The sequence below is a fragment of the Bombina bombina genome, chromosome 6, assembly GCF_027579735.1.
Source record: "Bombina bombina isolate aBomBom1 chromosome 6, aBomBom1.pri, whole genome shotgun sequence".
In the NCBI taxonomy this organism is placed as follows: Eukaryota; Metazoa; Chordata; class Amphibia; order Anura; family Bombinatoridae; genus Bombina; species Bombina bombina.
Window position 1 is genome coordinate 734,702,639 of NC_069504.1, and position 18,453 is coordinate 734,721,091.

Here is an 18,453-nt window from a genome sequence, read left to right on the forward strand (position 1 = left end):
GGAACCGCCAGACCATCTATCAGAGCTGCCTGAGGATCTCTTGAAAGCTTGGCGTTTTGACGAGACGCCATCAGATCCAACTCCGGAACCCCCCACCTGAGGGTTATCCTTGAGAACACTTCCAGGTGGAGAACCCACTCCCTGGGATGAAAAGTCTCTCTGTTTAGAAAATCCTTCTCCTAATTGTCCACTCCTGGAATGTGGATGGCAGATAGGAGACAATCATGAGCTTCCACCCACTGCAGAATTTGAGTCACCTCCTTCATGGCCAAGGAACTCAGAGTTCCTCCCTAGTGGTTGATGTAAGCCACTGAGGTGATGATGTCCGACTGGAAAAAAAATGGACTAAAGATATTTGAGGCCAAGCTGTCAAGGCAAAGATTGCTCTCCACTCCAAGATGTTTATGGGAAGAGAAGACTCTCTTCGTGAGACCACAGGCCCCGAGCTTTTTAGAGAACCCCAAACAGCTCCCCAGCCTAACAGGCTGGTGTCCATAGTCACAAACATCCAGGAAGGTCTCAGGAAGCAAGTGCCCTGAGACAGATGTTCCTGTGAAATCCACCATGAGAGAGAGTCTCCTCTGCGATAAATCTGAATGTTCTCCGTTCCATTGACTGAGCATGCAAAGCTGCAGCGGTCACAGATGGAACCGAGCAAAAGGAATGATATCCATGGAAGCCACCATCAGACCAATCACCATCCATTGAGCCACTGATGGTTGAATAGCAGACTGGAGAGAAAGGCAAGAAGTTTGGATTTTCTGATGTCAGTCAGAAAAATCTTCATGGACAGGGAATCTACGATTGTCCCTAGGAAAGACACTCTCTTGTAGCTGGAACTAGAGAACTCTTTTTCCAGATTCACTTTCCACCCGTGGGAACGTAGAAAAGACAACAACATCTCTGTATGAGGTTTTGCTAGTTGAAAAGATGATGCCTGAACCAAGATGTCGCCCAGATAAGGCACCACAGCAATTCCCTGTGATCTGATCACTGTCAATAGAGCCCCCAGAACCTTAGTGAATATTCTAGGAGCCGGGACAAGACCAAACGGAAGTGCAACAAACTGGAAATGCTTTCCAGAAAGGCAAACCTTAGAAACTGGTGATGATCCTTGTGAATGTAAACGTATAAATACGCTTCCTTCAGGTCTATGGTTGTGATGAACTGACCTTCCTGAACTAATGGAAGAATGGAACGACTAGTTTCCATCTTGAAGGACGGAACCCTGAGGATTTTGTTGAGGCACTTTCTGTCTAGGATGGGACAGAAAGTGCCCTCCTTTTTGGGAGCCACAAATAGATTTGAATAGAATCTTTGACCTTGTTCCTCTAGTGCAGTGTTAATTTCGTCGACTAAAATTAGTATAAAACTAAAGAAATTCTAATGACTAAAATTTTACTAAAACTAAAATGGCATTTTAGTCAAGACTATGGCTAAAACTAAATTAAAATTTGTTGACAAAAATATTTTATGCATATTGTTATAATCAATCCATATCTAATTACTTCTCTTTTGTAAAATTTACAAAACTTAATTTTATTAAATTTTAAGATAAAGAAATTTTATATACCACAACAGTTAAATCTGTATTGCATGTTCAAACCTTAATACCATAAATAAAAACAGGTTAATAAACCTTCACTCCAGGAGTATATAATGAGTTTGGAAGTTCTAGAGCAGTGCTAATATCGTTGCCGAAATGTTTTGGATCTGTGAACAATCAATTGATTCTTCCTATAGAAATTAGCATAACACACGAGTATGGGTTTAAGTTATGCTGTGCCTGTGCTAGCTGCAGAAACTTTTTGTTCTGTTGAGTTACTTGATACTTGAAGAGAACTGTTAACGTTTTTATATTGGGTAATATGTGCAAAGGCGTTACAGCCAATACAGTTTACAGTTTTGTTTTTTTATATTTTAAAGTTGCACTACTGTTTGTTTATGAAACTTGGTTTTATTTAATTTTAAGTTTAATAAAGATGTTATATATCACAACGGCTAAATCTGTGTCTGTATTGCATGTTTAAACCTTAATACCATAAATAATAACAGGTGTTATGTTTACTCCTGGAGTATATAATCAGTTTTCAAATTATAGAGAAATGCTTAAATAATGCATTAAACTTTAACTAAACCCCTTAGATTTTAGTTGACTAAAATCTATTGGAGATTCAGTCGACTAAAACAAAAACAATTCAGATGACTAAAATATGACTAAAACTAAAATGGCATTTTATTCAAAAGACTAAGACTAAATTGAAATTTGCCATCAAAATTAACACTGCTCTAGTGGGACTGGAACAATTAACTCCCAGGGAGGATAGGTCCTCTATGCAATTTAAGAAGGCATCCCTCTTTATCTGGTTTGAAGATAGTCTTGACAAGAGACATCTGCCCCTTGGAGGGCAAGACTTGAATCCTATTTTGTAACCCTGGGATACTATGTCCACGGATCTGGGACATCGAGCATCCAAGCCTGCCATAAAAAGGAAAGCCTCCCCCCCCCCCCCCCCACTTGATCCAAAATTGGATCGGGGCAGACCCTTCATGCTGATTTAGAGTCAGTGGTAGGCTTCTTGTTTTGCTTACCCTTATTCCAAGGCTGACTGGACCTCCAAGAGGTCTTGGCTTGCTCTGTTTTGGAAGAAGAGAAGGAAGTCCTTAAAAGTTACGAAAGGAGCGAACATTTGAATTCTGGCGACCCTGAGGTCTTTTCTTCTTGTCCTGAGGAAGGAAAGATCCCTTTCCACCCGTAATTTCAGAAATAATTTCTGCCAGACCAGGTCCAAATAAAGTCTTACCCTTTTAAGGTAAAGCCAAAAGTTTGGCTTTTGAAGTTACATCAGCCGACCAGGATTTAAACCACAGAGCTCTGCAAATTAGAACAGTAAAGCTGTCATGGACCTGTAGTAAAAGAAAGAACAGAGTAACCAACCCTGGCTTTCTGCAAAGGGGTAGGAAATAAGTTAAAGTAAAGCATGGGTATGGGTAAAGCAAAGACTTCCTCGCCGCCTTCTAACTGCTAAAAGCCACCACTACTATTACTAAAGAGATTGATGTGGACACGGCTAGACCCCAATCCTTGCTTGCAGGGAAAAATACCCATAAAAGGATTATATATCTTCAGACACCATCTTCGCACATCCTCCATGGATAGAGGCAAAGATATTGACTGACTGGGGGTTATGGGTAAGGGAAGTTACACTTAACAGCTTTGCTGTGGTGCTCTTTTCCTCCTCCTGGTGGCCAGGAGTTGAATATCCCACTAATAATTAACTCTCCATGCCATAGGAAAGAAATACAATTTGTCCTTAATTCAACTAATTCAGTAGTTAAGGCCAAGTTTCCGATACCATGAATTCAGCAGATTGACATCCAATAGACAGAGGGCGAAGTCTAATCAGGTCAGAAAATGTAGAGCAGTCCAGAACGTTTCACCCAGTAGAATACAATACACAGGCACAAACAAAAGGATGAGATGCCATTTAAACCTTTTCCTGTCATCTTTGACCTGAAAGAGGCAATGCAGCATCAAAACTTAACGAATGTGACATGGAAGCCACATAGTATAATGCAACGGCAAATTAGTTATAGAAAGTACTATTTTTGTACAGAATTTATATTACTTATCTGCCATTTACAAGCTAATTTCTTTGTTTTCTCAGTTCTACTTTGAAAATGATAATCTTTGAAGAGTTTATTAGATACAAAAAATAATCACGGCCCAGTACTAGATTTTTCTTTACATTTATACAAAAAAAAAGCACTGAAAACCAGTTATTCGTTGTTGTCTTTGGTTTAGTATTTTTATTATTGAGATAAATAATCTTGTTTTATTTAGAATAAAATGTATTAGTCTCTGTGCAAATTTATTTCTTCAGCGCCTAAAATGATCTAAGGTTAAATTTTTCTGTAGTTTGGAACCCGCCAGTAAACAAATGTAATTCACAGTGTAAGCTCACAGTTCACAGCAAAAAATGGCGCAAAAAGAAGTTATAGCTCACTTCTGATTCAGTATAGGAAAGTGGCTTATGCAGTGTTTAAGATACTTGAAGCCATAACCAACTTTTATTTTAGAAGTGACTGCATCTTTTTGAAAGAACTTTGTTTGCTTTCATTAGTTAAACTAGTTCCTAAAGCAAATATTTTCAGCAGTTTAGAATTTGTGTATTCTGTACAATGTTGTACACATAATTGTATAAATTAAACTGACTTTTCTGCTATTCCCATCTAGAAATTATACATACCCCTTTTAGTTAGAGACTTGAAACCCACATTTTTTTCCTTTAATTTTTCAGATAAAGAATACAATTTAAAAAAAAAAAGTTTCCAATTTAATTATATTATCAATTTTGCTTCGTTTTCATGTTATTCTATGTGGAAGAGATACCTGGATAGGCAACGTGCACCTTTCTGAAGCACTACATGACAGGAAATAGTACTGCCATCTAGTGTTCTTTATTATGTATAACATTGTTGCAACACTGCTGCCATATAATACTCTAGACACGTGCACTCTCCTGAACTTACCTTCCTGCTTTTGAACAAAGGATAAGAAAACAAAGAACATTTTATAATAGAAGTACTTTAAAATTGTATTTTCTATCTGAATCATGAAATTATTTTTTGTGGTTTTATGTCCCTTTAACAAACAGACAATAGTGTTTGATTTTCAGACAACCCTAGCCTTATGGACCAGATCCATTTCCTGCAACAAAACCACAACCAAGAATGCCCACAAGGCTGGTTAGACATGACCAAATAAAGTGTCCACCAACATGGCTGATGTTACTTTTTTCTCCATTGCCGTTTTCATTATCGATCTTCTGGTGCATAGTGTACGTAGCTTCTTTCTGAGGGCAATAAATGGCAACACTTAAAATAAAACAATGGAAAAAAGTAGGGTTGGTTGGATCAGATGCCTCCTACTTAAAAATTATAGTCGCTCTCATTTCCACCCCCCCCTCTTTTACGATTTTCTTGTAATTGTGGGATCTCATCCACCTGGGCCCTCCACAACCAGTGCAATGAGACAAATACTATTCTTTAACAGGTTAATGACTTTTCACTTTAGTTAAAGGCAGGCGGAGATGGGTGATAGCTCGTTTTCATTAGTACTTATACCTTCTGTAGTATGTAACGAATGTTAAATTTAACATATCATGGGTTGGTGTAGTCAGGACTTCTCATGAACACATTTTCATGGATCCACTCCTACTGGATGAAATGAGCTCTAAAAGGACTAATATTGATAATCTTTGTATAAAAAAATCAATTTAAAAATAATTCTTCACCTATTATTGGCTATTACTTGGCTCAACTTGTTTTGGGATAAACAAAGGTACATTTGTTAGCTATAAAGTTAAGTATTCAAAACATAGGAAAAAATAGAAGAATTATTATTCCAATAAAAAAATCAGTAATTATGCACTCAAATCCCCAAATCAGAAAACCAAAACCCAGGTGCTTACTATAGAAAACATAACTTTTTATAAGGAATTCAACAAAAACAATTTTTAAAAAAAAACATTGACATGAAGAACATTTATACAAAAATATTCTAGAGTGGAGGAATCGCCAAATCTTACTAATATCACTACTATACAATATTATTATCTTTATTTGTAATAACAGACTTTGCAATAAAGACTAGACAGTAGACAGGGTAGGCAAATTAGGACAGAAAGATTACAGGGCCCTTCTACTTATAGCGTTTATAATCTTGAGATACTACACAAATGTATTTCTAGTAAATAATCATGTCAGTTTTCCCATTGTTATGAGTGAATCAATTTTAAGAAAGATCCTTACAAAATTACTGTATGAATGAATGAACTCCTAAATGATACTTGATGGCTATTCATTGATCTACTTATATTACAGTTATTACAATCTAGTTCCAAGTAATGTACTGTCAACAAAAATGGTTTCAAAACACGAAGTGCAAATTATGCCATATCCAGAAATGGATGCTTCCATTCTAGAGTAGTAGCCAACAACTTTTTTTTTGGGCCTTATAATTCTTCTTTCTTATTGTCTGTTTATTCCCCCCAGGACAGGAGTATAACTTTCTGAAAATGGAGCAAGAGGAGGTGGAATCTCTTGGGGAAACGTATGATTTTGACAGCATTATGCACTATGCACGCAACACCTTCTCCAGGTGAGAATGAAGTCTAGGTATAGTGTTTTAGAAACATGGGGTCCCTGTTGATGGTAATGTAGCAAGCATGCGAGTATTGTTATCCCTAGACCTTTCAACATGTTTGGCATATTTTGCCTCAGTGGTATTTATGGTGCTGTAGGCTATTCAAAGGAGTTAGAGGGATTTTAGGTTCTACAATCTGAATAATATAGCAAAACATGAAATCCCATAATCTGTTGCAGAGACGTTCACTGGGAGTTCTATCTAAAATGAGCGTGTGCACACCATGCTATAACCTCTGAATATTTTCCTGTGCCCTCCAAGTTTACACCTAACATTTTTGGGGAACAAAATTTATATTGCTAGGTTTGTTTTTAAAAACAAAACAAAAAACTTTTATATAAAAAGTAGATCAGGGTTTTTGTTTTTCTTTATAACCACTGTAAAGGAAGTTGTAGCAGTGCCATTTTTTTGCTGATTTCTTTTTACTTGTGACTTTGTCAAAGGGGAATTTTTCTGGATACCATTCTGCCAAAATACGATGTTAATGGAGTGAGACCCCCCATAGGACAAAGAACACGGCTCAGTGCAGGAGACATCGGTCAGGCCAGGAAACTGTACAAATGTCAAGGTAATCTATATACACTATACATATTGGCATTAGTAAAATATTGGTTATATTTATTTGTATCTACTGTATCCTAATTATCGATTATCTGCATTAAGTGATAATAAGCTTTGGTGATCTGGTGAACCTTAAATGAAAACCTGCATCAGATGCATCTATCTGTTTGTCTTACTTCTGTTGAAGGACAATTATTTAGTAATGTAGATAAAAAGATTGTAAATGGCACTGGGAATTTCCTCCCTGATCTCATAGGGCTTTAATGAAATTTCCATCCAAGAACATTGGTTTTTAGATTTGTGCTTTTCATACAGAGACCAGAAACAAGTACTCATCAGATATAAAGAACATCTGGAGTATTTGTATATCACTTATTTTGAGATAAAACTGCAGCAGGATATGGTGTCAGATCTCATTAAATCTAGTACCCTTTTTAGTACCATGTTTGAAAGATTAAAAGATAATACAATAGATAAGCTAAAAGGTCAGATTTACGTTGGTGTGTGTGCATGTGTACCTATACATATACGTTTTTTGGCATCAAAATTTAAAGAGGATTAAAACACAAATGCCCATTAGGGGTGACTACAATATTATCAAACTGTTTAAAATAAACAAGCTGCACCCAATTGGCAGACACTACATCTTCTAATATTAACTTTCCTGGCCTGGATCCTGCAGTACATTATAGGTATTTTAGTTTTAATATCATCAAGTCGTTCCTACATAAAATACACCACAGATCTTATATCTTTGATTGGCATGTTGTCTAAATGTTGTACTTTGTACTATGGAGTTGCATGTGGCACATTGAGGGCATTAAAAAAAAAAAAAAAGTTAACTATCCTTCATTTTTGTACCCGTGTACTAGGTCTGTCAACATGAATCTGTCACATAAGCTCAGCTTCCTCCTAAAACCCACTTTTGGTGGTTTAACACCTTTAAGGGACATTAAACACTTACTATTAATATACAATGCTTCAATATATGTAGCAAAACAACTTTGCAATATACTTTCATTATTTTTCTCCTTTTCCTGTAATTTAATTCTGAATATTGACTTCTCAAATTCCTGTTAAAACTGGAAGTGCAGACACAGCTATATTCCTTACAGTCATTGGTTGCACATTCTAGTAAGCCATTTATAACTGTCCCTTATTGGCCTTTGCAGAAACAAAAACCTTAATTACAATATGGCAGTGCCCACTGATTTATGGACATTAAAATGTTACCCTTATTTTTCAATATTTAAACAACAAATATAATTTCTCCAACATAGGTGTGTCCGGTCCACGGCGTCATCCTTACTTGTGGGATATTCTCTTCCCCAACAGGAAATAGCAAAGAGTCCCAGCAAAGCTGGTCACATGATCCCTCCTAGGCTCCGCCCACCCCAGTCATTCTCTTTGCCGTTGCACAGGCAACATCTCCACGGAGATGGTTAAGAGTTTTTTGGTGTTTAAATGTAGTTTTTATTCTTCAATCAAGTGTTCGTTATTTTAAAATAGTGCTGGTATGTACTATTTACTCTGAAACAGAAAAAAGATGAAGATTTCTGTTTGTAAGAGGAAGATGATTTTAGCAGAAGTTACTAAAATCGATTGCTGTTTCCACACAGGACTGTTGAGATGAAGTAACTTCAGTTGGGGGAAACAGTTGGCAGACTTTTCTGCTTAAGGTATGACTGGCCATATTTCTAACAAGACTATGTAATGCTGGAAGGCTGTCATTTCCCCTTATGGGGACCGGTAAGCCATTTTCTTAGTTAAATAAAAGAATAAAGGGCTTCATAAGGGCTTAAAAAACTGGTAGACATTTTTCTGGGCTAAAACGATTGCTTTGTTAGGCATATTTTGCAGATTCTAACTATTAATGGTTATTATAATCTTGGGGATTGTTTAGAAAAACGGCAGGCACTGTGTTGGACACCTTTTTCAGATGGGGGCCTTTTCTAGTTATAGACAGAGCCTCATTTTCGCGCCACTAATGCGCAGTTGTTTTTGGAGAGCAAGGCATGCAGATGCATGTGTGAGGAGCTAAGAATCAATGAAAAAGCTTATAGAAGGCATCATTTGGTATCGTATTCCCCTCTGGGCTTGGTTGGGTCTCAGCAAAGCATATAGCTGGGACTGTATAGGGGTTAAATGTAAAAACGGCTCCGGTTCCGTTAATTTAAGGGTTAAAGCTCTGAAATTTGGTGTGCAATACTTTTAAGGCTTTAAGACACTGTGGTGAAATTTTGGTGAATTTTGAACAATTCCTTCATACTTTTTCACATATTCAGTAATAAAGTGTTTTCAGTTTGAAATTTAAAGTGACAGTAACGGTTTTATTTTAAAACGTTTTTTGTGCTTTGTTGACAAGTTTAAGCCTGTTTAACATGTCTGTACCATCAGATAAGCTATGTTCTATATGTATGAAAGCCAAGGTGTCTCCCCATTTAAATTTATGTGATAATTGTGCCATAGTGTCCAAACAAAGTAGGGACAGCAATGCCACAGATAATGATATTGCCCAAGATGATTCCTCAAATGAGGGGAGTAAACATGATACTACATCATCCCCTTCTGTGTCTACACCAGTTTTGCCCACACAAGAGGCCCCTAGTACATCTAGTGCGCCAATTCTTATTACCATGCAACAATTAACGGCTGTAATGGATAACTCTATAGCAAACATTTTATCCAAAATGCCTACTTATCAGAGAAAGCGCGATTGCTCTGTTTTAAACACTGAAGAGCAAGAGGCCGCTGATGATAACTGTTCTGACATACCCTCACACCAATCTGAAGGGGCCATGAGGGAGGTTTTGTCTGAGGGAGAAATTTCAGATTCAGGAAAAAATTCTCAACAAGCTGAACCTGATGTTGTGACATTTAAATTTAAATTAGAACATCTCCGCGCACTGCTTAAGGAGGTATTATCTACTCTGGATGATTGTGACAATTTGGTCATTCCAGAGAAATTATGTAAGATGGACAAGTTCCTAGAGGTTCCGGTGCCCCCCGACGCTTTTCCTATACCCAAGCGGGTGGCGGACATAGTAAATAAAGAGTGGGAAAGGCCCGGCATACCTTTTGTTCCCCCCCCTATATTTAAGAAATTATTTCCTATAGTCGACCCCAGAAAGGACTTATGGCAGACAGTCCCCAAGGTCGAGGGGGCGGTTTCTACTCTAAACAAACGCACTACTATTCCTATCGAAGATAGTTGTGCTTTCAAAGATCCTATGGATAAAAAATTAGAGGGTTTGCTTAAAAAGATTTTTGTTCAGCAAGGTTACCTTCTACAACCAATTTCATGCATTGTTCCTGTCACTACGGCAGCGTGTTTCTGGTTCGAGGAACTAGAAAAGTCGCTCAATAAAGAATCTTCGTATGAGGAGGTTATGGACAGAGTTCAAGCACTTAAATTGGCTAACTCTTTTATTTTAGATGCCGCTTTGCAATTAGCTAGATTAGCGGCGAAAAATTCAGGGTTTGCTATCGTGGCGCGCAGAGCGCTTTGGCTAAAGTCTTGGTCAGCGGATGTGTCTTCCAAGACAAAATTGCTTAACATCCCTTTCAAGGGTAAAACATTATTTGGACCTGATTTGAAAGAGATTATTTCAGACATCACTGGGGGAAAGGGCCACGCCCTCCCACAGGATAGGTCTTTTAAGGCTAAAAATAAGCCTAATTTTCGTCCCTTTCGCAGAAACGGACCAGCCTCTAATTCTACATCCTCTAAGCAAGAGGGTAATACTTCTCAACCCAAACCAGCCTGGAGACCAATGCAAGGCTGGAACAAGGGTAAGCAGGCCAAGAAGCCTACCACTGCTACCAAAACAGCATGAAGGGATGGCCCCCGATCCGGGACCGGATCTGGTGGGGGGGCAGACTTTCTCTCTTTGCTCAGGCTTGGGCAAGAGATGTTCAGGATCCTTGGGCGCTAGAAATAGTTTCTCAAGGTTATCTCCTGGAATTCAAAGAACTAGATTCCACAGGTCTCAATTATCTTCAAACCAAATAAAAAGACAGGCATTCTTACATTGTGTAGAAGACCTGTTAAAGATGGGAGTGATTCATCCAGTTCCAATAAGAGAACAAGGGATGGGTTTTTATTCCAACCTGTTCATAGTTCCCAAAAAAGAGGGAACATTCAGACCAATTTTGGATCTCAAGATCCTAAACAAATTTCTCAAGGTTCCATCGTTCAAAATGGAAACTATTCGAACGATCCTACCTACTATCCAGGAAAATCAATTTATGACTACCGTGGATTTAAAGGATGCGTACCTACATATTCCTATCCACAAGGAACATCATCAGTTCCTAAGGTTCGCTTTTCTGGACAAGCATTACCAGTTTGTGGCACTTCCATTCGGATTAGCCACTGCTCCAAGGATTTTCACAAAGGTACTAGGGTCCCTTCTAGCGGTTCTAAGACTAAGGGGCATTGCAGTAGTACCTTACTTGGACGACATCCTGATTCAAGCGTCGTCTCTGTCAAAAGCAAAGGCTCATACGGACATCGTCCTAGCCTTTCTCAGATCTCACGGATGGAAGGTGAACAAAGAAAAAAGTTCTCTGTCCCCGTCAACAAGAGTTCCCTTCTTGGGAACAATAATAGATTCATTAGAAATGAGGATTTTTCTGACAGAGGTCAGAAAATCAAAAATTCTAAGCTTTTGTCAAGTACTTCATTCTGTTCTTCATCCTTCCATAGCGCAGTGCATGGAAGTAATAGGATTGATGGTTGCAGCAATGGACATAGTTCCTTTTGCACGAATTCATCTAAGACCATTACAACTGTGCATGCTCAGACAGTGGAATGGGGATTATACAGACTTGTCTCCGACGATTCAAGTAGATCAAAAGACCAGAGATTCACTCCGTTGGTGGCTGACCCTGGACAATCTGTCACAGGGAATGAGCTTCCGCAGACAAGAGTGGGTCATTGTCACGACCGACGCCAGCCTGGTGGGCTGGGGTGCGGTCTGGGAACCCCTGAAAGCTCAGGGTCTATGGTCTCGGGAAGAATCTCTTCTCCCGATAAACATTCTGGAACTGAGAGCGATATTCAATGCTCTCAAAGCTTGGCCTCAACTAGCAAAGGCCAAATTCATAAGGTTTCAATCAGACAACATGACGACTGTTGCATATATCAATCATCAGGGGGGAACAAGGAGTTCCCTGGCGATGGAAGAAGTGACCAAAATAATTCAATGGGCGGAGGATCACTCCTGCCACTTGTCTGCAATCCACATCCCAGGAGTGGAAAATTGGGAAGCGGATTATCTGAGTCGTCAGACATTTCATCCGGGGGAGTGGGAACTCCATCCGGAAATCTTTGCCCAAATAACTCAATTATGGGGCATTCCAGACATGGATCTGATGGCGTCTCGTCAGAACTTCAAGGTTCCTTGCTACGGGTCCAGATCCAGGGATCCCAAGGCGACTCTAGTAGATGCACTAGTAGCACCTTGGACCTTCAACCTAGCTTATGTATTCCCACGGTTTCCTCTCATTCCCAGGCTGGTAGCCAGGATCAATCAGGAGAGGGCTTCGGTGATCTTGATAGCTCCTGCGTGGCCACGCAGGACTTGGTATGCAGACCTGGTGAATATGTCATCGGCTCCACCATGGAAGCTACCTTTGAGACAGGACCTTCTTGTTCAAGGTCCATTCGAACATCCGAATCTGGTTTCCCTCCAACTGACGGCTTGGAGATTGAACGCTTGATTTTATCAAAGCGTGGGTTTTCAGATTCCGTAATAGATACTCTGATTCAGGCTAGAAAGCCTGTAACTAGAAAAATGTACCATAAAATATGGAAAAAATATATCTGTTGGTGTGAATCTAAAGGATTCCCATGGAACAAGATAAAAATTCCTAAGATTCTATCCTTTCTACAAGAAGGTTTGGAGAAAGGATTATCTGCAAGTTCTCTGAAGGGACAGATCTCTGCTTTATCTGTTTTACTTCACAAAAGGCTGGCAGCTGTGCCAGATGTTCAAGCATTTGTTCAGGCTCTGGTTAGAATCAAGCCTGTTTACAGACCTTTGACTCCTCCCTGGAGTCTAAATCTAGTTCTTTCAGTTCTTCAAGGGGTTCCGTTTGAACCCTTACATTCCGTGGATATTAAGTTATTATCTTGGAAAGTTTTGTTTTTGGTTGCAATTTCTTCTGCTAGAAGAGTTTCAGAGTTATCTGCTCTGCAGTGTTCTCCGCCCTATCTGGTGTTCCATGCAGATAAGGTGGTTTTGCGTACTAAGCCTGGTTTTCTTCCTAAGGTTGTTTCTAACAAAAATATTAACCAGGAGATAGTTGTACCTTCTTTGTGTCCGAATCCAGTTTCAAAGAAGGAACGTTTGTTACACAATTTGGACGTAGTCCGTGCTCTAAAATTCTATTTAGAGGCTACTAAAGATTTCAGACAAACATCTTCCTTGTTTGTTGTTTATTCTGGTAAAAGGAGAGGTCAAAAAGCGACTTCTACCTCTCTTTCCTTTTGGCTTAAAAGCATTATCCGATTGGCTTATGAGACTGCCGGACGGCAGCCTCCTGAAAGAATCACAGCTCACTCCACTAGGGCTGTGGCTTCCACATGGGCCTTCAAGAACGAGGCTTCTGTTGACCAGATATGTAAGGCAGCGACTTGGTCTTCACTGCACACTTTTGCCAAATTTTACAAATTTGATACTTTTGCTTCTTCGGAGGCTATTTTTGGGAGAAAGGTTTTGCAAGCTGTGGTGCCTTCCGTTTAGGTGACCTGATTTGCTCCCTCCCTTCATCCGTGTCCTAAAGCTTTGGTATTGGTTCCCACAAGTAAGGATGACGCCGTGGACCGGACACACCTATGTTGGAGAAAACAGAATTTATGCTTACCTGATAAATTACTTTCTCCAACGGTGTGTCCGGTCCACGGCCCGCCCTGGTTTTTTTTAATCAGGTCTGATGAATTATTTTCTCTAACTACAGTCACCACGGTATCATATGATTTCTCCTATATATATTTCCTCCTGTCCGTCGGTCGAATGACTGGGGTGGGCGGAGCCTAGGAGGGATCATGTGACCAGCTTTGCTGGGACTCTTTGCCATTTCCTGTTGGGGAAGAGAATATCCCACAAGTAAGGATGACGCCGTGGACCGGACACACCGTTGGAGAAAGTAATTTATCAGGTAAGCATAAATTCTGTTTTTAAACTTTCATGATTCAGATGGAGCATGCAAATCTAAACAACTTTCCAATTTACTTCCATTAACAAAATTTGCACAGTCTTTTTATATTTACACTTTTTGAGTCACCAGCTCCTACTGAGCATGTGCAAGAATTCACAAAATATATATTTGTGATTGGCTGATGGCTGTCACGTGATGCATTGGGCGTGGAAATACAGACATAACCTTGAAATTTGTCTGAAAAAAATCTGCTACTCATTTGAAGTTCAGACTAAGTACTATTGCATTGTCTTTTTATCATACATTTGTTGATTATGCAAATCTGCTGTATTTACTGGTCCTTTAAATGTGTAATTGAAAATCTAGATATTATCCTTGCCCAGAGATAAAATGTTTCTAATGACCTTTTTAAATTCACACATCGGCCCCTATTTATCAAAGGTATTGCGGACCTGATCCGACAGTGATACGCTCTCCGCATTTAACATTGCACCTGCTGGTGCAACGCCACCCCCTGCTGACTCGATCGGGTTGATTTCGGGCTCAGAGCAGGCGGACAGGGTTATGAAGCAGCGGTCTTTAGACCGCTGCTTCATAACTTGTGTTTCTGGCGAGTCTGAAGACTAGCCAGAAACACAGCCCTTAAAGCTCCGTACGGAGTTTGATAAATATGGGCCATGATGTCACTGGGAATAGTTAACTGCAACAATATTTCTTTCCTCTAGTATGGATAATCTAATTGCTCTTCCCTTTTCCGTGTTCTGAATTACTACAGTTGTCATTAGGCTTATGGCCTAAACTTCTTCATTAGTTAAAGGGACAGTCTAGTCAAAATTAAAGGGACACTGAACCCAATTTTTTTCTTTCATGATTCAGATACAGCATGAAATTTTAAGCAACTTACAATTTTACTTCTATTATCAAATTTTCTTCATTCTCTTCCTATCTTTATTTTAAAAGCAGTAATGTAAATTTTAGCAGCCAGCCCATTTTGGGTTCAGCACCATGGATAGCGAATCCTTATTGGAAGCTGACATTTACCCACCAATAAGCAAGCATAACTCAGGGTCTCAACCAAAAATTGGCCGGCTGCTATGCATCACATTCCTGCTTTTTAAATAAAGTTAGCAAAAGAACGAATAAAAAATGTTAATAGGTGTAAAGTAGAAAGTTGCTTAAAATTAAAAATCTGAATCATGAAAGAAAAAAAATGGGTTTATTGTCCCTTTTTAAAATTGAATGCCCTATTGGAATCATGAAAGCTTAAACAACTTTCCAATTTACTTTTAACATCAACTTTGCTTTGCTCTCTTCGTATTCTTTCTGGAAAGCTAAACCTATCTAATGCTAATTTCTCAACATCTTATCTCAGTAAATTTTGAAAGTTTTTGACAGTTAGACACTGCTAGTTCATGTGTGTCATATAGATAACATTGTGCTCACTCCCATGGAGTTATTTAAGAGTCAGCACTGATTGGCTAAAATGCAAGTCTGTCAAAAGAACTGAGGAGGGGCAGTTGGCAGAGGTTTAGAAACAGATAACCACAGAGGTAAAAAGTGTATTTAATATAACTGTGTTGGTTGTGCAAAACTGGGGAATGGGTACTAAAGGGATTATCTATCTTTTTAAACAATAAACATTCTGGAGTTGACTGTCCCTTTAAGTAGTGACACAAGTCTAATGTATGTGTTGACACAGGGAAGCTAAATTAATTGGTTCAAAACTAGTTTAATTTGTTTCGACTTACCAATCTTGTCACATTCATCAAAATAATATATTACCTTTAAAGGGATATTAAACACCAAGATATTAATATAAACTGGTTAATTACATGTAGTGAAACAACTTTGCAATATACTTTATTTATTTTGTTTTCCTTTCCTGTAATTTAATTCTGAATATTGTGGGCTTTACAACTTATGTTAAACAAGGAAGTGCATATACTGCTATATTCCACACAGCCATTGGTTGCACACTCTAGTAAGCCATTGATAACCATTCCTATTTGGCCTCAGTGTAACCTTATATAAGTTACAATATGGCGGCACCCACTGCTTTACGAACATTAACTTTACCCTTATTTTTTCAATATTTAAACAACTAATATAATTTATAAAAATGCATGTACAAATTATTCTCAGGCTAATCTTTGCTCTAAATACATCATACAAGCAATTATTTTCTTTATAATGACATGGTGAGTCCACGGATCATAATCAATTACTGTTGGGAATATCACTCCTAGCCAGCAGGAGGAGGCAAAGAGCACCACAGCAAAGCTGATAAATATCACTTCCCTACCCACAATCCCCCAGTTATTCTCTTTGCCTCTCGTGCAAGGAGGTGTTAAAGTGTTTGGTGTCTGACTTCAATCAAGATTTTATTATTTTAAAAGCAGAGCAAGCTTGCTCTGTTTTTTTTTCCTCTCAGTTGTACTCAACGTTAGTCTCTTCAGTAGGGCAGTGGTGGCTTTAAAGCAGTTAGGAAAATGCAGCAAGGCCCACCTTACAAGTTCCTAACACTCTGCTGCCCTAGTACAGAAGGCCAGAATAGGTTCTGATGTTTCTTTTTTCTACAGGCCTATGTGAGGAGCGGCATCCTCTCACGCCAGGTAAGTGGTCCTCCTGCCGGACTGCTAGATGCAGGTAAGTGCCTTTGGGTCTTCTAGGGAGATTTGGCACTTTTCTTCAGTATCTGCTTTTTCATGGGACACAAATATTCTTCATAGGGATATTGTTACGGGCAGGGGGCAGGCACGTTTAAGTATGTGATAGACGTTTCTTTAACCCTTTGATTATGTGACATATATGAAAGTGTTTTATCTGTCTTATATGGTGTTATTACATTGATGGAGACTGTGTGTTACATTTGTATGGCGAAAACGGAAACGCTTTTCATTTAAGCAGGCTGCTCTTCTTTGCTATTCTGCTACCGCAGAGAAAGGAAACGTTAAAGGACAATGTGTACTGGTCGGAGCAGCCGCAGCTCCCTTGCTAGGAGCGGACATCTCTTGCCCCGACACGATTTGGTCCTGGGCAAGGGTTTTGCTATATATGGTACAGAGATCTATACGAGAGTACTCCAGCGCTGCCTGTTAGTTACAATCTAGCAGCGTACCATTTTTGTGAATTTGCGTGCTTCTTCCCCTCAGTGGGACTATGCCTCCTTCTAATAAGGATCGGAACGGCGCCATATTTATTGTTCTGTCCATTTTCAGAACAGGACGGCCATGTGGGCTGTTATCTGGAGACGGATGTTTTTTGTGATTTGAATTTTAATCCTAGACTAGGCAAAAGCTTAGTCTAGTTGTTTCTTTTTCTCAGAAATTAGTAGCTTATATCTTAGTGAGATAGTGAGAAGACATTTTTTTTCCTGGGAAGTTATTCTAATAATATTGTACATTTTGTCTTTTATGTATAGCTTAAGAAACAGTCCTTTAGTATTTTAAGTTAATTTTTCACGAAGGCTAACCTGTGGCTCAGCAAGAATACATACAGTAATAGAAGGCAGCAGTCCTGGGTTCTATACCCATGAGAAAAATATTTATTTCACGATACCACGGCAATTTAAGTGCATTTAGAGTGCCAGCACAATTTCTGAATATGGCTTCGAGAAAAAATCTTTCATATTCCTTGTTTCACCTAATTTAAAAAAAAAAAAAAAAAAAGGAAATGGGATTTTATGTCTGGACATGCGGTTATCTAGGAACATTTAAAGTGACAGCACGATTTCTAAGGGTTTTTTTTATTGGTGCTTGTCAGTCTGTCCTCACAGAGTTAAAAAGCTCTGTTCCCATGTTATGTCACTATTAACTCATAAATAGTCTCTTGGGATGATACTGTTTAGGTAATGCCACAGTTTTCTCCTTCAATGTCCCAAGCCTTATTGGGGTCACATACTGTGCCCTGCATTTTCCTCTTAGTCTCCTGGAGGAGCTAAATTGCTTGCAGAATTTTTCTGTGCTCGGGTATCTTCTGCAATATCTGCAGCATTTTCTGCTTTCCTAAACTAATAGGAAATTGCAAGGGAAGGTTAGAGATCAGATAGTAAGGTTTCTTCTCTTGCTGCTACTCAGTTTGAACTTCCTCATAAGGCTGAGGATGGAGGATACGTGGATAGCCTCTGAGGGAAAATCTCAGATTAGGACAGTGTAATTCCTTAATCTAATCCTGAAGTGGTAATCTTCAGATGTATGCCTGATCACCTTGTATATTATTTACGGACGTTTTTGCTACTTGGACGACACTGATATCTTATCATTGTCAGCCCTTAGAGGTTTTTGTAACTTATCATCTTTATGATGTTTTTTCCTATGTGGAAGTATCTAGACTTGCTATTGATACTTTTCCTGTCTCCTTTTTTTTTTTTTAAAGACTTTTATTTTTCCATTAAAAGCATGGCGCTTTTTGTTGAAGGGCATTTTTCTACTATGGCTATAGGTTTTTTCGGTTCTTATGGAGGTTAGCGACTCCTTTAGGGATCCAGGGTCTAATAGCTGGAGGCGTATTAATCAAGCTGG

The 18,453-nt window shown here is 38.9% G+C and overlaps 1 protein-coding gene across 1 annotated transcript in view; it reads left to right on the plus strand.

The window, feature by feature from the left end:
* Window positions 1-18,453, plus strand: part of BMP1 (bone morphogenetic protein 1) — a 340,767-nt gene that overhangs the window by 148,847 nt on the left and 173,467 nt on the right. The window contains exons 6-7 of the mRNA XM_053717959.1: window positions 6,058-6,163; window positions 6,652-6,776. Of these exons, the coding sequence (XP_053573934.1) occupies window positions 6,058-6,163; window positions 6,652-6,776 (231 nt within the window). The remainder of the gene's footprint in view (window positions 1-6,057; window positions 6,164-6,651; window positions 6,777-18,453) is intronic.